The sequence below is a fragment of the Euprymna scolopes genome, chromosome 2, assembly GCF_053919585.1.
Source record: "Euprymna scolopes isolate OS-2025 chromosome 2, ASM5391958v1, whole genome shotgun sequence".
NCBI lineage: Eukaryota > Metazoa > Mollusca > Cephalopoda > Sepiida > Sepiolidae > Euprymna > Euprymna scolopes.
In genome coordinates, this window is record NC_136483.1 from 88436599 (window position 1) to 88458473 (window position 21875).

The 21875-nt window shown below is 33.1% G+C and overlaps 1 protein-coding gene across 1 annotated transcript in view; it reads left to right on the forward strand.

The window, feature by feature from the left end:
* Nucleotides 1-21875, forward strand: part of LOC145293259 (uncharacterized) — a 74911-nt gene that overhangs the window by 35317 nt on the left and 17719 nt on the right. Inside the window, exons 7-8 of the mRNA XM_080139857.1 lie at nt 12364-12420; nt 18235-18853. Of these exons, the coding sequence (XP_079995983.1) occupies nt 12364-12420; nt 18235-18853 (676 nt within the window). The remainder of the gene's footprint in view (nt 1-12363; nt 12421-18234; nt 18854-21875) is intronic.

A 21875-nucleotide genomic window follows, 5' to 3' on the forward strand; every position in this document is an offset into this window, starting at 1 on the left:
TGAAACAATTTTATCAGGGAGGTCATTTATGAATATCAGGAATAATAAAGGTTCAAGGATAGACCCCTGAGGTAATCCCAGAATGCGATTTCTACCTGTGCTCCATACTGTATAAACACACCTTTTGTTATTTCACGTTGCATTTGATTTTGTTTTGTTTTGTTTTGTTTTGACGAACATAGGGCAGAAAGAGGTTTTTACAATTTTAATTGCCGACACAACCTCTACTATCCCAAACCTTATTTATTGGTTTTTAATTTGTTCAGTTTCATTTGTTCCTTTTGTCTCACATGTAAATTATTTACTTCTATAATTTTATATATGGGAAAGAGAGAGAAAGGAAAGGGATGTGTGTAAGTGTCAGATATTAGAATGAAGCGATACGTAACGGAAAAGAGTGCAGTCTTTGTACAAACTTTTTCCCTATATTAAAAACAAATCTGTATGAAATATGAATATCATGTTTAATGTTATAATGTTCATTATTGACAATAGAGCTTAAATAATCTGAAAATAAAACCATGAAAAATATTTAAAAAAGCATTTTTTTGTTTTGTTTTTTTTTAGTATAAACTTAAGAACACACACACACAGAATAACAAGCACCTATACATAATTGCCCCTATTTAATTTATTCAGTTGTAAAAAGTGTACATTTTTACCAAGTTTCATTTTTTTCTCATACATGTTAGAAACCCCTAACTTTACGATTTGTGTGGTCAAAAGTAATTCAGACACACTCAGGCATAACTATTAAAAAGTGTTTATGTTTATAGCTTATATGTTTATATATATATATATATATATATATATACAAGCAGTTCTGGCTGGCTTTGCTCAGGCCCTATGTACTGTTCATAACTTTATATGTATATGTATATATTAAAAAGTGTGAATATGTATGGTAATGCCTTTCTATATAATAGGCTTTCTTAACTACCATAAGGAAAAGTTGGTACAGATCGCAGACGGCAAATTTTTTTGTTAAATTTGACCCCAATTTTGACCTCTTAACATTTATTGTTTTGGGCTCAAATTAAATTAAAATGTTTGATACATGTTCAAGTAACCTATATTTAAAATTTCAAGTGTTTAGATCCAAAATTAGCGGAGGAGTTTGGTAGAGTCTACAAATGTCAACTCTGTAAACTTTGACCTCTTGCAAACCAATTTTTGGCCCAAAACTTGCTGCATGTCTGAATACCCTTTATGTAAAATTTCAAATGTTTAGACACAAAATTGGCTTAATAGTTTGCTAGACACCACAAAGGTCAAATCTTTTGAACTTTGACCCCTTGGAAGCCAAATTTTCAACAAAAAAATGATTAAAAAGCTTGTCCTATGTCTGAATACACTTTATGTAAAATTTCAAATGTTTAGACTAAAAATTGGCTGAGTAATTTGGTAGAGACTGCAGCGGTCAATTTTTTTAAAAACTTTGACCCCAATTATGACCTCTTAAGATTTATTGTTTTGGGCTTAATTAAAATGTTAGATCCATATCCAAGTAACCTACATCTAAAATTTCAAGTGTTTGGACCCAAAATTGATGGAGGAGTTTGGTAGAGTTCTCAAAGGGCAAATCATTGAACTCTGACCCCTTAGCAGCCAAATTTCTGGTCGAAAACCAATTATAAGATTTTCCCATATCTCAATGCCTCTTATGCCAAATCTCAAGTCTGTAGACCGAAAATTGACAGAGTTATTTGGTAGGGAAGTGTACACAGACACACACACACACACACATTTTCACTTTTATAGATTTAACTACTTGAGGCAATGATTACATATGAATAAATAACAAGGTTCTCATTTAAATAGCTCAATAGTGCGATACTAGAGCTATAAATATTTTTTATTTAAAAATACTATGTTAAAAGGAATCGATGCACAAGTATTTACTCATTTTCAGAAAGTTTGTCTTTTATTTGTAAGACCTTGCATACAATTGTTTCAAACCCCCCCCCCCTCCTCCTCCTCGGTGTTAGCACATAAGAATGTAACCGTTCATCAAAGTATAATTTGCACAACTTGAGCTTCATCAGCGCATAGAAAAAAAAATATTTCAAAAGTTTTCACAATCCACAAATAGAACTTTTCTTGTTAATGTTGCATGATGGCGTACTAAAAAGGGGTCTGTTGTGTAATGTGTACCATAGCACCATATGTCGATATGTACTTGTGACAAAGGGTTCATCATTATGTGTGTATACGTATTACTAAATGTCTATGGTTGCTTCTTCGCTATCTGAACCCTAAGTTATGTTGTGTTGCAGTCTATTTATGTTCTAATGCTATGATCGTCTAAATGTTCAATGCGGGTGTGTGTGTGTCATACATGTGTTTTGAACATACTTTAGTTTCATGCGTCGTTGATCTTGTCCACCTGGAATTCATCTTGTTCTTGGAGGGGAGGCTGGAAACTGTTTAGGCGAATATTCGTTCACTTCCAAGAACGATGGTTGGTTTTATATAGTTTTTATTCACTTTCCAGGTGCCAATCACAGAAGAATAGAAAGTGAATATCTTTGCTTGCGTGATTAACTCTAAGTTTCCATTCTAAGACATGTCAGCCCCCTCTCCGGTGAAGGGGGGGGGGCGACCTGTTAAACCGTCCGCTCTTCTCAACGTTCAAATTCCAACTCCTATGATCTCCAGCTAACCTGATCACGTAACTGGTGCGATCCTTCTACCGCTCCAGAAGATATCTCACTACTGATGCAATTCTCTATCTATATAAAAGCCAAGTACGTCCAAGGATGAAGTACTGCTGCCACATCTGGGCAGGAGCTGCTAAAAACAGCCTATCCTGCCTTGACAGAGTACAAAATAGACTTCGTGGCTTAGTGGGGGATGCCCTTTTCTCTACCCTGCAACCTCTCTCCCACAGAAGAGACGTTGTAAGCCTATCCTTGTTTTATCGTTATTTCCATGGCAGGTGCTCGTCTGAACTCCAATCTTTGGTCCCCCCTCGCCAATCTTTCACAAAAAACACCCGTCTAGCTGAATCCACTGTGAAAAATTTCCCCCACTCTATATCTGTGCCTAAATCAAAACGCGGATTTCATGAACAAAGCTTCTTTCTTAGTACTGCACGCCTGTGGAACTCTGTTCCGTCTGCCTGCTTCCCACCAGACTACAACTTGGATATCTTCAAGTCCAACGTTAACAAATTCCTAATGAACCGCCCCCTTAAGTAAACACTTCATCAAATCTCCACACTAACGTAATGTACTTACAATAACCCTTATCCCTGAGTGGCTTCCGAGCCTTGATAAGTGGTGATCACTGTGTAAAAAAAAAAAAAAAAAAAATCATACGTAGATCCTGTCATCTAATCAGATGCTTCCGGTAAACTTGTCTATGATCTAGCTTTGTCATATAGTTGGATAAATACAGAAATAGATAACTAGATCGAGAGATATATCGACAATACATACATAGATAAATAGATAGATCGATAGACAGATAAATAACTAAAAAATACTTTCTTGTGTTCGACCTATTACATAACATTAATACAGTAGGTATTCATTTTTTTTCTTTTTTATGAGTAAATACTTGTGTGTCTACTCCTTTAACATGGTATCTGTAAAGAAATATATATATATATATATATATATATATAATCACTTGTTGCAAATGTAAATTGCACTTATGTGCTTACATTACTTTCCATAACATGAACAGCTCTATTGTTATTTTGCAGTACACAATCAGATAGCACAATAGAAAAAGCCCACGTCCTCCTCTCCGTGTTAAAAATAGCTTTCTAAATAACATTATCATTTCAGCACCATCTGTAATCTGCACACGTACATATTTTTAATTGAAACTGCCATAACAATGATTGTTTCCAAGTATAAGTATATGTTTATTTCCCTAATCTGTTCCTGCTTGCTAAAGTTTTACACATTGGCCATTGTTTTTGGTAAAAACAAAAACACTTTTCGTTTGGCGTGTTAAAAATTGATCAGTGTTTTCATGCAAAAGAAAGACAACTTTTTTCATTTGGCATCTTAAAAATAGACCAGTGTTTTTATGCCCCCAAAAAAGACACCATCTTTTTGCTTGGCATCTTTAAAATTGGCCAGTTTTTATGCAAAAAAAAAAAGAAAAATTTTTCGTTTACCGTCTTCCATTTATGTAACCTGCCTGAAATATGCTGATGATAACACATTCCATATTCCACATAAGTACTTAAATCTGTTTCTAAATTGTAATATATACTTAAATAACTTTATACTGGTGGCCTATCTTTTGTTCATTGAGTTCTTGCAGTTAGGGTTAACAGTTTTTGTTTTTATATTTTATATTTTTTTTGTTTACACGTTTCCAACTTTTATTCTTATAATGACTGTTGTTATGTTCACATTTTCATCTTTTGGCATTCTCCGATTGTCTTTTGTCTGAGTTGGTAACCTGGAAATTTTGAAGCTATTTAGACTCATTTCTAGAAGAGGGGAAATATAGTACTACTTTTTTTTTTTTTTTCCACTTAATACACAGTGACCCCCCTCCCCTTACCCGCTCCCAAAAATGCCACTCCTTGAATTGGTAATAAAATTCATACATCTTTCCAGATACTTACACAGTATGGAGAACTGGTGAGTATCACAGTTTCAAATAAATTAATGTGAAAACTCTCTGATATACTTGTGTATCAGACAAAAAATATGTATCTACACCAAAAATTAAAAAATATTATTGAATAGAATTTTAATTAAAAATAAAACTCAGTTTTATTTTACTAGCAAAAGTACCCGTCGTTGACTGGGTTCAAAAACGGCCTACAGAAAATTGACTCTGATTTATGAAAGTATGATAGGTTATGAAAAGGAAGGGTTGTAAATTTGGGTTGAAATTGAGGGTATCAAAACCAAAGAAAAATATGATGAAAGTAAAAATAAAATAGATAAACCCCATAATTTATTATACCATACCTGTTCACACTGAAACACCTATCACAATATTCTATGGATCTATATTAAAAAACCTTGTTAAACTTTGTGACATATTTCCATTCTATGGAGGTCAGGCGCGAACGCAGACACACAATTTTATTATACCATCCCTATTTAAGTTAAAACATACTTATCAAAGTATTATTATGTATATCTATATAAAAAAAACACTTGTAAAGGTTTTTTTTTTTTAATTTTTAAATTTTTTATTTCCATACTTTGTGAACTAGGCGCGTATGCAGACCCCACAATTTTAATGAATCATCATTATGCCAAATCAAACATACCCAGTCCTGTGTCTTGATACATCTTCTATCATTATATGTGATCAGTTTTCTATAATAGTCAACCATATAGGAGTCTATTCGTGACCAGACACACACACATAGACATTCAGCTTTATATTATAGATATAGATATATTCTTCAAAACTCCATGGATTAAGGTTTTTCTTGTTTTATTTGTCGAATAATTAAAATTTTGTAAATCTTCCTTATAGGTTAATAAGGTTTTTGGAAAATTTGAATAAATTTTCAATATCAAGATTTTTATTTTTTATATATATGTGTGTGTGTGTGTGTGTGTGTGTGTGTGTGTGTGTGTGTGTGTGTGTGTGTGTGTGTGTGTGTGTGTGTGTGTGTGTGTGTGTGTGTCTAAGTCCTTGAGAAAATATTTGCTTTGTTTTATTTTCTTTTTTTCATTATATAAAATCAAAAGTTAGGAATTTTCAGATAAAACGTTTAGTATTTTTTCAATCAAAACTAACACAAACTGCTTGGAATCCAAACTGATTTCTATAAATAAATGCACGTTTTCTGTGGGTAAAAAACAAAAATAAGTACATGCTTCTAAAATTGAGTAGCGACTTTTTTTTTTTTTTTTTTTTTTTTTTTTTGTTGCTGATCAGATTGGATTCCAAATTCTAACCAATAAAAAGATAATGGTTTCATCCAAAAATTCTTAACTTTAATTTCATAAATAAAAAAAGATATTTTTTTTATATTTGAAAAAAAAATTATATATTTTAAAAAGATATTAAATAACATAAATAAATAAGAACTCCCCTCTTTTATTTTCCAAGGACTTAAAAATGTGTGTCTGTACATATATATTTAGTGTGTGTTGCTTTTATGAACAACTGGATGTGATATTACGTTGGATTTTAAATGTGGGTAAAATTCAGCATTCTGAATTTGCACAAAAAATAAAAATTGCCTCTATCTAAAAAATAGATACTACACCTTGATCCCAGCACAAAGTCTTAAGTATGTATTTTTTTTTGTTTTATTTTACTTCAGTCGAAGTTCTCAGAAATCAAGGGGCCCACGACCTGTGGCTAACACTTGAAGTCTATATGAGATATATGGATATTCGAATGTTCCATTTAAGTTTTTTTTTTTTTTTCTCAAACACTGAGTTAATAAAGAAGTTGAAGACATAATTTTCCTTTCCCCAATGAACCATTTTCATATATTGTATTATATATTTTATTTTGGTCTCTTGGTCTTACTGAATTCCAGGACAAGAATTTATCTAGTCTGGTGGAGTATCCAGTTTCGTGCTGTTACTTGAGGTAACATCACTTGGAGAAGGTGCACCATTCCTCGTAAAAGCTAATATGGGTTAGCCGTAGCGAGGAGATCTTATTTGGGCTGCGAATACGATGTGATTTTGAATATTTGGTCAGGGTTTACTTCTAGGGAAAAGTATTTTCATGCCAGGTGTTCTGACAAACCCCTGTACAGAGAGGCCTTAGACACTCGAGGACAGTGTCTAGTAGGCATTGTGTGTGTGTGTGTGTGTGTGTGTGTGTGTGTGTGTGTGTGTGTGTGTGTGTGTGTGTGTGTGTGCGCGCGCGTGCACATTTAATCGTTTGTTTCCATACACTTTTTTTTTCCAAACAGAATAAAATTTGTCATTTTGTACATTTGTCGTTTTTTTTATTATTTTACTCATTTGAAATCTGTTAATGGTTTTACTATTAAGTCAATGCAATCAAAAGCAAAATATAGTTTGTCTATTTCACTCAATATTTCCACATTTAGATTAGGAAAATAATCAAGATACTAACCAAAGTTATATTAACTGTCATTTAGTTTTTGTTTTGTGAACACTAGAACAAATAAACTGCCTTGCATTACTTCCAATTTGTTTTAATGTACATATGTCTGTTTGTGTATGTATCTGTAAACACACACACACACACGTGTGTGTATATATACATATATATATATATATATATATTTCTGTAGAAATATATTTTCTTATAATATATATCAATCCTTATTTAAGAAGCTCAATGTAATTACAGAGCAATATAGAGAATAAATGAGAAAAATTTATATTCCAAAATTCATGATGTTGACCATTTTATAATTTATTCCTTTAATTCAGTTGACTTATACAATTCTTGACAGTATCTGTTTCGTAGTGCAAAATACATTCACTTAATCATTATATCAATCAGTGAATCTATTATGCCCTTAACTCATCAGAAGAAATAGCAACAATCAATCCGTCAAAAGGAAATGAAGTGTGATTTGACATGATTAAAATCCGAAAATTGAAAGAGAAGCTGCAAATACCTTTATATTTTCCATTACGCCATATTGAATTTTTTTCAAATGAGCAGCGGGTGAGATACATTTACGACAGTGCTCAACTCAAAGAAGAGAGATGTAAATATATATTCCAAATATCAAGTTAACATACGCAATTCTTGACAGCATCTTTTTTGTAGCACTACAAAAGAGGTACTGTCAAGAATTGTGTATGTCAACTTATTTAAATGAATAAATAGTAAGATGGTCAACATCTTGAAATTTTGAATATAGACTTGTGTTGCTTATTTGTTATATGCTCTGTAGTTACATTGAGCTTCATGAATTAAAGGATTGGTATAAATAAAAGGTGAAATATAATTGAAGAAACATATTTTCATATAAATATATACTGACAGTCTACGCCCCCCCCCCCCCCCGCTCTCAAACAGATATTCAAACAGCTACCTGATCCGACCCTCAATACAATATACAATAAAACCCCCATCAGTGTAAACTGATGGCCCCCAAACCTATATTCTCTTCACACATCCTCAAAAATACACAACACCTTCACACCTCAACAAAACAAAACATTCGACAAACTTACACGCAAAATATGCCAACGCATCACCATCAGCAACACTTTCATGCAACATCCAACTCAAACTTCCCACTTCTCGCCTGCGATAATCCCAGTGTTGTCTACTTATTATACCGCACCAGATGCACAAACGGCAACTATGTTGGCGAAACAGGCAAGGAGTTCCACCTACATCTTAATGATAAACAAACTATTAGAGGCAAATTGACACAGTAGCCATTTATTACAATCTTCCAATCCATACGATAGGCAACTACAATCCCTGCAGCCTCCAATTTTAGAACACAGCAAGAGATAAGCTTCTGGGATTGACCTTTACTCCTGACCTGAAATGAAACACATACATTGTCTGTTGCCAAGGTCGCTGGAAAATGGTAGGATCCTTCTACCGCTTCAGAAGATATCTCAGTACTGATGCAATTCTCTATCTATATAAAAGCCAAGTATGTCCAAGGATGAAGTACTGCTGCCACATCTGGGCAGGAGCTGCTAAAAACAGCCTATTCTGCCTTGACAGAGTACAAAATAGACTTTGTGGCTTAGTGGAGGATGCCCTTTTCTCTTCCCTACAACCTCTCTCCCACAGAAGAGACGTTGCGAGACTGTCTTTGTTTTATCGTTATTTCCATGGCAAGTGCTCGTCTGAGCTCCAATCTCTGGTCTCTCCCCTCGCCAATCTTTCACGATAAACACCCGTCTAGCTGAAAGCACTGTCAAAAATTTTTCCCACTCTTTAACTGTGTCAAAACCAAAACGTAGATTTCATGAACAAAGTTTCTTTCTTAGAAGTGCACGCCTGTGGAACTCTCTTCCTGTTTCCCACCTGACTACAACTTGGATGTCTTCAAGTTCAACATAAACAAATTCCTGATGAACCACCCCCTTAAGTAAGACACTTTATCAAATCTCCAATACTAACGATTACTATGATACTATCCCATTGATTACTGTACACGCAATAACCCTTATCCCCGAGTGTCTTCCGGGCCTTGATAAGTGGTGACTTCCATGTAAAAAAAATTCATTATACGAGGTGCCTTTAATAAGTTTCCAGACTTTTTTTTGTACAAGCATTTAAAATTATAGTAGACTTTTGAAAATTCAGTATGTTATTGTTATACATCTGAGATGACTGACGAATTTTTATGATTTCAGGTTCAAATGAACAGATACAGCAGGGATTGGAATACACCCTACTAAAGCTTTGTCACAGCTGGTTAATTTTAGAAATGCAATCTGAACGTGAGGACGCTTTAGAAGAACGATATGCAATAAAATTCTGTTTTAAACTCGGAAAAAATGCCACAGAAATGTATGGAATGCTTCAGACTACTTTTGGATCATCTTGCATGAATCGAGCATCAGTTTTTGAGTGGCATAAGAGATTCAAGGAAAGCAGGGAGTCTGTCAGGGATGATGAGAGGTGTGGGAAAAGTAAGGAAGTCAGAACACCAGAGTTGATTGGCCAAATAAAGAATTTCATGGATAAGGACCGTCGTGTGTCTATAGAGACAATAAGTGCACAGTTTGATGTCAGTGTGGGAACTGTACACACAATTATTCGTGAGGAACTAAAGATGTGGAAGATTTACACAAAGTTTGTCCCAAGGATACTTCGAGAAGATCACAGACTATTTGAACAAGATGGGCATCAAGACAGTTCCTCACCCTCCCTATAGTTCATACCTTGCTCCCTGTGACTTTTGCTTATTCCCTAAGCTCAAGGAAACCCTTAGAGATTGTCATTATGAGACAATTAAGGAGATGAAAGAGGCTGTGATGAGGGTCATTGGCACCCTCGTCACAAGAAGACTTCCATGGGGCCTTCCAGAAGTTGGAGCAGTACAACAGATGCTTTACAGCAGGAAGAAATTACTTCGAAGGGAACTAGAGTTTCATGTGTGTATTATCAATAAAAGTGGCCATACGAAAAAAGTTTGGAAACTTATTGAAAACACCTCCATATCTAAAAAGAGAAAGATTTGGATATATATATGTATATATATATATATATATATATAGTCATCCACATACAGTACTGTTTTGCTGTATCACAGCTTATCAGAGTGGCTAGACAGGCAATTACCTCAAGCCAGGATCGAAACCCGACCGCCCATACGACAGTCAAGGCTTCTAACCATTATGCTAATCGGCGGCTGATGTGCAAGTAGCGAATTAACGATGTTATATATATATATATATATATATATATATATATATATATATATATATTGCTTGCAAAACACAATGGTATTAGATTTATTTTGGTAACTTAGTTCGTCACTAAATTATGACTTTTCAAAGTTTGTTGGAAATTAGAAAAATTTTGCTTTTCTGCCCTATTGGTTCGGATGTCAATTTTCAAAGTGTATAGCTAAAAATGCAGGCTTGAAACAAGTGAAAATTTTGTACAAATTTAATGTTATCTCGCAGTAAATTAATCATGGCTAGCAAGACCCATGAAAATTCCACAAAATGGGAAATTTATTTAGTCAACAAATACGTTTTGTGAAAACTGATATTTTTCTGAATAGTGCAGAAAATTAGTTTTTTGCTAAAAAAAAAAAAAAAAAAAGAACAATAACATAAGCAAACATAAGTTTAACATTTCTTTGAAAATAGTGGCCATTGTATTTTAAATATAGAATGATCCAAATGTGACAAATTAATAAGTACTAATAAATACTCAGAAAGTAATATTGTTCTATATAGTATTTGTATTGAACTATGTAGCACAATATTACTTTCTGAGTATAAATAATAAAATCACATTGTAAGAGACAATATTTAATTTGATCCTTCAGTCCAGCATTTCTTGACAGACAATGTTCTTTTTTGTTTTTTGTTTGCCCTGTTTCTTTCGAATGTTCCCTTTTTTATGTAACGTTTCACTGACTTCTTTCTTTGAACAATTGCTTCAAATCAAAATTACTACAAGTTCCTTCCTTACACCATTACAACAATGATCATATATTATTATAATTCAAAAATGAGGTTGCATCAAAGGGAGGTCACTGTCATATATTTGTCCAGGGTTGTCAAATTGGCTTTTGTGAAGCCAAATTCTGCAAATTTGGCCTTTTTCTTTTTTTAAAGCAGTTTGACCTTCAGAAATTTTATTTAGCCTTTTTCAAATTGTAACGTACAAACTAAGGAAACAACAAGCAGAATATTATAAAGATGGAAGCAATAATTATTAAATCAAACCAACCTAAACATTGGGCAACATCCCATTACCCCCAAAGAGACATACAAAAATAACTATTTATTTCAACAGCTAACACATTGAATCTTCTTGATATGATTCCTAAGAAATTATAGATCAAGCTAGAATTTTCTTTTAAATTCAGATTTGGACCAATGGAAACACAACATGGTAGTAGGGTAAACATTTCAATGCTTGTTCAGAAATTTGTCTATGTTTAAAAATTAGACATCCCCTGTATTTAAAAAAAAAAAAAATTAAAAAATCTGTATGATGTACATATCGTGACGTAAAGAAACTATTGTACACTAAAAATCACTTAGCAACTGTCACCATGGTTTATTTGCTGCCCACCACAGCAAGATGTGACACAAGGTTTAGAAGGTGGGGATGTCAAGCCAGTGCTCCTAAATTAAATTCCTGTAAAAAAACAAAAACTGAGGCATGTGCATGCGAGTATTGTGTCTTTTCTAAACAATTCAGTTCTTGTAAGTAAAAAAGAATACTTGAGCTGAGATCCAAACTTAAAGACAGTGAGTCAAGTACAATAACCATTAGACCAGCTTGCCACGATCTTTAAAAACTGTTTTCCAGCCTACTTATTCTTAACATAATTAATCTGTCATGAGAAAGATTCACGCATGCGCATTTGTGAAACAATTGACAAACAGATAAAAATCTGATGAGCCCCCACCACGTACCAATTTTTCAATTTTAACCCCTGAGAAGCTCTTCTGTCCAGATAAAAACTGCTTAAAAAGTTTTCCACATGTCTGAATACTCTATATACCAAATTTCTAGTCTGTAGATCCAAAATTTGTTGAGTATATAGGTTGAGAATTTTCCTCACGCACACACATTCTCACTTTTATAGATATATAGATTACAAAAGAAATTAATCTGTAAAACCACTCATATACAAGATATATGTAATGTTTCAGTATAAAAAAAAATGACCCAGCCACACATGACATGCACCCGACCCATCGTAAGCCTCTTTCTGAGATTTGATTTTCTTTTCCTTTTTTTTTTTTTCCTTTTTTCCTTCAGCCAAGATTTATTTGACAGTTCCGACAGTCAAGAATTGTTGCATCCACAAAATTCACGGTAACTAAAACAACTTTCCACATTTTCAGTATTCTTTACATAACTTGTTTTTGTGTGCGTGTGTGTGCGCTATCTCTACTGTTATATAAAAGCCATTTTGTGTATGTGAGTGAGTTCCTTGTGGGTTCCGAGCCTATCTTTTGCAAATTTCACATAAAGCTAATTTATATGTCTGGCAGTGTTCTTAGATATGTTTTGTACAGAAATTCATCTGATATATATTGAATATCGAAAAATCCAATCTTAAAAATAGTCTTTCTTCTCCTATAGATAAAAAACGAATAATTTTTACAAGGGAATTTTTTACATTACTCCGGCCAAGAGAAATAAAAAAAATCTCAGCAAATCCTTTTCGAATAGATAAAAAAGAATAATTTTTCAACCCACAGGTGTACTTCACCATTTTATTTTAATTTTTTCTTATTCATGAGTTCAATCTACGATTAAAGAATACATACCATTTAAAATCACTGCAAATCATTTCTTTGTGTGCATATTTTAAAACTAAACATTGATCAGATGTGACTTTTCCAGGGCATTCATCATCAAGCCCAAATAATTAGCTGACATGATATTGTAAACAAACACAGACGGAATTTGATGAACGACATTATCATTATTATTTTATTATTTTTTTTGCTAATTAGTTCACCGGGCAAATTATTTCTTGTAATATATAATAATCAATAGAGGATAGATAAGTAGTACGCCTGTGAGAGGATCACAAAATAAGTCTGGGTGTGGTGTTGCAATACGCACCAACAAAACCATGATAAAATGACAGCAAACAAATATAAAAGTAGTGAGACTCAGAAAAAATATCTGGCCATCATGAGTGGCAAGGAAATGGTTCAAGATCTTCTCACATCAATAAGGACATCAGATCGAAAGTGTTGATTCCAAATTTGTATTTTTTGTTTTTTTTCTTTTGTTTTGATTTGTTTTTTATAGAAATTGATCCAGACAAGGTATGAAGCCAATTGATATAAGAAGCTAAAAAAAATACCACTTCACTGTCAAAAACTAGCCAACAATAAGTGTTATATATATATATATATATATATATATATATATTTATATATATATATATATATATTTATATATATATAATCTGACTCGGTAAACAGCAGTGGTTCCCTCTTTGTCAAAAACATCACTTATGGAATATGAGGACTAAAGGAATAAATAAGGAAAGCGGGAGTTACGAGGCTGCCGAAAGTAAACTTAAGATCCATTTTCTGCTCTTTACTGTTTCTTAAACCAACCATTTAATTATTATGTTATTGAAACATACATTTTTTTTTTTTTTTTTTTAATTTTTCAACCCCAAACAAGGCACAGTGCCATTTTGAAGTAGGGGGCTACTATCGGGGACATAAGTATTTTGATAGAGATCACATATTTAAGATAACTTTGCAGATAAAAATCAGAAAAGAGGAAGAATAAAGTCCTGTGATTTTTTTTTTTTTTTTTTATATATATATATATATTCAATTTTCACTCCAAACAAGGAGGCTACTATCAGGGACATACGTTGCAGGGATATTATGAAGGGAGATGAGTACTAAGATGTTTGTTCATATTACACTTGAACTTCTGCATGTCAGTACAGTTGAGAATGTAGAATCCTGGAAAGGAGTTCCAAAGTCTAGCAGTTCTGGGGAAGAAACTATTGGAGTAGAAGGGTTTCTTACACCTAGAGATCTCTACTGTGAAGGGATGGGATTTAACTGCTTGTCGGGCTTGTCAGGAGTATTCACATCGAGGGGATACAAGTGCTTGTAGTTCGTCAGAACATTCATCATTAAAGTACTTGTAGAACAGGCAGAGGGATGCAACATTTTGTCGATGGGACAGAGGCTGTAGCCTAGATGACAGTTCAGGACTTATCAGGTTGGCGACTCTCTTTTGAAGCTTGTCCAGGAGTGAGAGACAAGTAGCAGATGCACCAGCCCAAATGTGACAACAGTACTCCATACATGGGCGAATGGTGGCCTTATAGAGGTACAGGATACTTTCAGGCGTAAGTAGTTTTCTAGCATGGTAGAGAGCCACCTTCCTCGCAGCAGCCTATTGCAACATGAAGGTATAAAAGTTTATTAGAGAGAGCCGACATTCTTCGCAGAAGCCTTGGCAAAGCTCTCAATGTATCTATTCCAGTTCATGTTCCCTGTAAACATTAGGCCGAGGAGTTTAAAGGAAATACTTTGGAGTAATGTGTTCTTGATAACTTTGCTTTTTAATTGTGAATTGTTACAAGCGTAAAGGAAAAGTGTTACATAATTACAAATGCTTGAAGTTGATAGATCAACTGAGCCACAAATGAAAAGTCAGATAAGCATTGATGAAATGCAGCCTTATTTTATGCTTGGACAAAGTATTACTACTGCTATATTTATCCTCACTCAAATGCAAGAGAAGTATCTTGGTAAGAAGAAGAACCTGTATTTTGCTTTTGTGGATTTGGAGAAAGCTTCTGACAGAGTGCCAATGGATTTTGTCTGGTGGGCTTTGCGTAAACTAGAAACAAATGAGTAGTTAGTAAAGGTTGTTCAAGCAATATACAAAAGCTCAAAGTTTAGAATAAAAAACATATTTAGCTCAAAGTTTAGAATAAAAAACATATTTAGTATCAGCTTTATTGTTAAAGTAAAAGTATATTGCATTTTTTTTTTTATACAACCCGTATTGAACAATGCTTCTGATATGCAAATGAAAATTAACAAAGAATGGTGTATGATTTAGTATTCGTCTATGGAGACTTACTCGAGGGAATGCTATGGAAAGTAAAGGCCTGAGAGCAAATGTTACCAAGATAAAAGTAATGATCAGTCGTTGGAGTATTGTTTGTAAAAAAGGAGTTAGGTGCAATTTGATTCCCCCCCCCCTAATACTTATAATAGGTACGGGCAAATGCTCAAAATGTTTGTACATTTTGACCCCTGCCTTTACTTAAAAAATCACCAAATAACCAATTTTAATGAAATTTTCAGTATTTATCAAATGATGATCACGGAATATAATGAATTATTTTTATTTAAATCCAAGTGAAAATGTATTATTTTGTTTGAATAAAAAATACTTTCACTAAAGTTATGGTTTTCAGTAGTAAATAAAAAACACAAGAATTTATTTTTGCTTTTTTTATATAAATAAAGCATCGTAACTTGTAACAATAAAAATAAAATAAAATAATTTTTATAGGAACATTACAAAAAAAGACCCTAAATCCGTATTAATGAATTCCATATGACTCAAAGAAAAATGAATTTCTCGAACTACCGGTATTACTATTGGGTTAAGTATTGCTTATTTAATATTTTCACACAAAAAAATTATAATTGCAAAAAATATTTTTACTTTTTTTTTTAAATTACGGGTTTCGCATAATTTTTATATGCAAGATTTTAATAATTTCCTTACTCGCAAGAATGTGAAACTTTCGGCGTAACATTTTTTTTTATATAATATTGAACAATAATTATAAAAAAAATTAATTTAAAAATAGGAACATAGAAAAATAATTAAATTAAAAAATGCAAAAATTAATGCAAACATTCAAAAAAGGAATGTATGGATGCGCGACTGGGACAAAAAAAAAAAGAACTTCCTACCTTTTAATTACATGACGTCATTTTCACAGTCTTTCGACTGCTTGAAATTTTGGGCCTTCGTAATTTTCATGTTTACAAAACTTTAGTTTGTTGCATTTTGCGAACGCCAGAATCATTCGGTTTTGGGCTAATTAATTTATATTTTGTACAAACAAGATGTTTTTTTTTTTAATTCAGTATCTTAGGACTTTACTAATTATCTTTGAAATAGACCCAGAAAACTAATATTTATCTTTTAAAGGATTTTTTACGATGAATTTATTTAACTTCAAAATTTAGCTGAATTTGGTAGCTCGCCGTGAAAACATTTTCATAACTTTTTTTTTTCACGTGTACAAATATTTTTTTCCTTTTGGAAATTAAGTTTAGTCTTTTGTCTTTCAAATACAATCAAAAAGTAGTCCGAAACCTACAAAAAATTATGATAAATTGGCTTTCAAAACTATGTCCCCCTATTTTTATTCCACCATTTTTGCCCGTACCTAACTTATAAAGATCGGGTACACAAGAAGTGCGTTGGAATTACTAGTAGGTTGTAAGAAGATAATCAGTTTGTGAGCAGAGAAGTGTAAGACAATGTGAAGAAAATATATTTTGATGTTGAAGCTGTTGATGTTGTTGAGAAGTTTTGTTACCTTGATAATACCATTGGCACACATAGTGAGACAGGTGGGCTAGTGTGATTGAACGAGCTAAAAGTGTATGGAGTAAGTTCGGAAACACTTCTACCATTACTAACCAGCAGAGCATTACCACTGTGAATCAAGGAAAGAATTTATCAAGCTTGTGTACACAGTGTGATGATGCATGGAAGTGAAACCTGACCAGTGAGGGTTGAGGGCATGCGTTGCATGGAGAGAAATGAGATGAAAATGATATAATTGATGTGTTTTAAAGACAAGTTTAAATCTGATGACCTCAGAGGAAGATTAAATGTGAATGGTACAGTGGGGGTGCAGAAAAAGAGACTTCAGTGGGATGGCCACGTTGGAAGAATGGTGAGAGTTTTTGGGTTAGTACATGTAGAACAGTTCGGGTAGCAGACTCAGTTCACAGGGGAAGATAAAAAACAAACATGGGAGGAAGTCATAAGAGTGGACGTTGAAATTTTAAATATTGAATTTCAAGGCAAACCAATGTTCTCTATTTAATTGTCATGTTACAGTAAATAATATATCCGAAAATTACGAAAAATGATAAGGTAGAGAAAATTATTAAAGATATTTTTTTTTTTTTTTTTTTTTTTTTACGAAAATTAGCGAAAATAAAATGTTTGGCTAAAAAAAACACCAGTGAGTTCCAAAGGGAGGTAAATAGTGTGTCACTATTGTTAATTTTTTGATAAATGATTGTGCATTAACAATAATAACATATACTTGGAGTGGAACGGGCAGTCTATCAACTAGACGGGGTTGGGAGGGTCCTACTAATCACTTTTTGTTTTTTCTTCCCCCGTCCTTGACACAAATGAATTATTGTACCATTTTATTGTTATCTTTTTTGTTTTTACACGTCAATAAAAAATGTTTTAAAAACTGGGAGTTATGTAGGACGTCCCCAATATGAAAGGGTGAATGCGGTATTATGGTGAAAGAAGATACTAGCTGGGAGAAACTTTTGACTTTGTTTAGTTCTGGAGTGACAAGAATGACCAACGACCCCCACAATCTTCCCTTTTGAGTTGGCCATGTGGCTAAGTTTTTTGTTCATCGTTGATTTTGACTGTATTTTTTAACATGAATAAAAGATTTAATATCTCAAAGTGTAGTATCTGTTCCGGCAGATACTGCAAGCAAAGACCATATGTGGGGGCAACCCCACATATAAGACCTTGGTCAATGTAGGGGAAACCCTTCATACCAATTGTCACTATCCAGCTCCCCTACTCCCCAGGGAGTTGGTCCCCATTTCCCCTTCACTCCTCACTTTAAAAATCGGCCTTGTGAAATTGACACAAAACGTCAGTAGATATCATTAGTACTTTTTCTTTTTATTATCAAATTTTTTGTTTTCCGAATGGAATTGAGAAGAAGAGGAATAAATAAAGACCTGACTAGAGAGAGTTTAGTTTGAAAGTCAATTTCTAAAAGCCGTTCACCACATGTCAGCATGTAAAACAGACGTTCAATTGATGATGTTGTTGTTGATGATAATGATGATGATATATCAGATCACATACAACTTTTCTTTTTTTTTCCAGAAATAAATCCCCTTCTGCCATCATTTCTAACAGTCAGGAATTACATGCCCGTCCAGTGGTGTTGTCAGCAGGAACACAAGAACAGATGATACCAGAACAGCGAACACCAGAAATGCAACCTCAAATTGACCATCTGCAGCAACAGCAGCAACCTGAAACGGTCGATTCTTTTTTAGTATTACAAGAAAAGGCAGATGTGAAATGTCCCGAAGAATGCTCGCCAATCGTCCCATCCCAGTCAACACAAGAACATCTACTCAGGCCGGCAAAACTTAGAGGACGAGACCAACACTCCCTGATGGAAACAGAAGTTGGCGTACCACAATGCGAAAATTTTGAAGATGAGATGGAACCGGCGCAATCACTACCAAATTCAAATAATCGGCCTGCTATATTACAAGATGTGGTACAACTCTCGCAGACGCATCTGGAACAGCCTTGTTTATTACAGGCAGCATCTCAAAATGAGGTGCCACCAGGACAGGAAACGAACGAAAAAAACTTCCTGGCACATTCGGAAATTGCTGAAAGAACTTTGGGAAGATCAGGTTCAAAAGAAAAGATGCCATTAGACAAACGGACGCAAAACAAATCGTGTGAACACGAATCAAGTTCTCAGGTTTGAACGACTAATAATTTAATGTTCTTCACTTGTAAAAGGTATTTTTATAATAATTTATTACATTTTGAATAGTATCGGAATGACGAGTGATGTTGACGTTTGTAGGACCATCGGCTTTGGTTGGTCAGTTTATACTTTGCGAGTCACACTCTGCTGCATGCTTCATAAGTAAATAAACCTTCAAGATGAACACCTTCAATTTTTTTTTGCAGCTTGCTTAACTTTGTAAAAACGTTGGGTGCTTCTACAGTATAATAATGAAAAAAGAAATAATTGAATCTGAATTAAAACAAATCGTACCTACGTAATTGTCATGTCGCAAATAGTAACATATTCAAAAATTACAGAAAACGATGAGATAGAAAAATGATTATTCATGAAAAACAACATTTGTAAAATCTAACAATTTTGTTTCAAAATCTACCGATTTGAATTGGAGAGTTAACAGGGGAGGTGATTAAGTTTTCAATTTCTCACAAATTCAATCAGTTTTTTTTTTTTATTTAAAAAAAAAATCAAACCGTTAAAAAAGTTATTAAAAAAAATTCACACATTATGTATATATGTTATGTTTATTTTTGCTTTCTGAATAAATTCTGTCTGCTACACATTGTGGTTCAACTGAGTTACTTCCCCTTGTGCTTACGTCATGTGACCCAATATGTCCACTCCAGCATCTAACCTTATTGAACTGTTTTTACCCTTATCAGGACAGTTTTTCATGAATAATTAGTTTTCTACCTTATCGTTTTCTGTAATTTTTGAATATGTTACTATTTGTGACATGGCAATTATGTAGATACTATTTGTTTTAATTAAAATTCAATATTTTTTTTTTTTGTTATTATAATATAAAAGCATCAATCTACGTCCTGCATGTGTCTGGCAGATGGAGTATGTCATTGTCCAATTCTCTTTTCTAATAGACTATTTGGTGTCAGTTGTTTTGTTCTATATGTAGTTAAACGGACACTGAATACAATTTGACGCTTGTTTAGAACTCCTCCCCACAAAAAAAAAAACAAAAATGAAGACAAATCTGTATGATGGACATACCCATAACAGAATGAAAATATCATATACCAAAAATCACGTAAATTCATCTAATAGTTTTATTTTTATAAAGAAAATCATTTTCAAGCAAATTTGAGTTTTTCCCATGTCCCCCGCCCTCCCCATGTTAAGAATGGCATTTTAAAATCGCGCAACTTTGAATTATTCAGAGTTATCTCGCTTGTTCCTTCAGACTATTTTCAAGATGACGTCGCGATATTGTCGCTGTTTGTTTAGCCACAAAATTTGATTTACTTATTTAAAAATAAAAAAAACTACTTGTATTGTGTAGCCGGTGAGTGTATATAAAAAATATCTATTTTCTGATTCCCTTTAATGTTGTGATATATATATACAGTGCATCGTCTAGTGGTTAAAATGTTCTACTGTTGTATGTATGTAAAATGTTCGTTACGTGGGCGGGTGCTTCTTCACAAATACACATAGTTAACAAGCGTGACATATAAACTTTTATAGACCTCTCTTACAATCAAACGATAACAATATGCTTGCTTATCTCAGAACAAAAGAACCACATACCTTCTTATTTGTCCAAACCCTGAAAGAACACTATAACAATATTATATTTTATTATTATTATTATTTATATTGGTTTTATTCATTTTTTTTTGTATTCCCTTATTGGAGTTTGGAATGCTGAGTCTTTTTCTACATTTTCACTGGTTCCCCTTCTGCTTCCAACCAGGTCAGCTATGTGTCTGTTCGCTAACATGTTTCTCACCAACTCATTAGCTTGATCTCTCCTAACTATTACATGTATCTGCATCAGCAAAGCAGATCAAATCACGTGTTGTTAGCAGAATCCTTGTTTACTCAGGGTTCGTACAAACTTGAAAAGTCCTTAAATTTTGAATTTTGCCTTAAAAAGGCCTTATTTTTTTTTTAATATTTCCTTGATATATACTTGACAATATGGAAAATGTTTTGAAAATTTCTTGAAAAAGTCTTGAAAATTGTATTCTTTATGTCCAGTAAAAACTTTTGTCGAAATATTAAAAATAAAATCAAAATGAATACTTAAAAAAAATTTTTAAATATTAATAAAAATACCATTAAAATATTTTTTAAATATTGAAAATTAAAATTGAAATAAATTGTTCTGAAATTGCATTATATTATTGTGGATACAAGAATTATGTCTCTTCGTCACAAAACGACCTCAGGTAGTTTTGTGATAAAGATTAAAATTTCTGTCTGTTTTTGTTCTTATTTCTAATTTAATTTTATAATTTTTTATTCGGGGGGGGGGGCGATTTTCATAAATAAAATTGCCCCCCAACATTGCGTGAACAAGGTTGTCCAATAGCGACATCCCCCCCCTTCCCCTTAAAAAATTGTAATAATTTAAAATTAGGCCAGCCAGGCTCCCAAAAAAATGAACAAGATGGCAGCCATCTTGGTTGAGATTTAAAAGCCGTAATTAGTTAAATGAAAAGCATTTCAAACTACTTAAAAGCAAAATAAATGGTGTAGGTAGGTTGCAAAGTAACTGTTATTGGCTATGGTAACATTTATTTGTTGTATATTTGATTTTTTTACCATTTTTTTTTTTTTATTCAAATTGCTGTGGATTGTAAAACAAATTCCAAATTTTGCTTTGGAAACTTGAATCTTTCTGGAGAAAGCCTTGAAAAACTTTGAAAAGTCCTTGAAAATGGACATTGAAAATCTGTATGAACCCTATTTTTTAACTAACCAAATTCCAATCTACTTTAAAATTCCTAAATCGACTTTGTTTATTTTATTTCTGAGCTAAATTCCTGACTAAACATTCCAAGCTGTAAATCCACATTTTCCAAAATCTAATTGCTTTATTTTTCTAATAATAATAATCGACCAGATTACTCGGCGTTGCCCCGGCATGCTACTATAGTAATATACTTGATCAATTTCTGTGATTTTTGGTGTACAATATATTTTTTCCATCACAGGTATGTACATCATA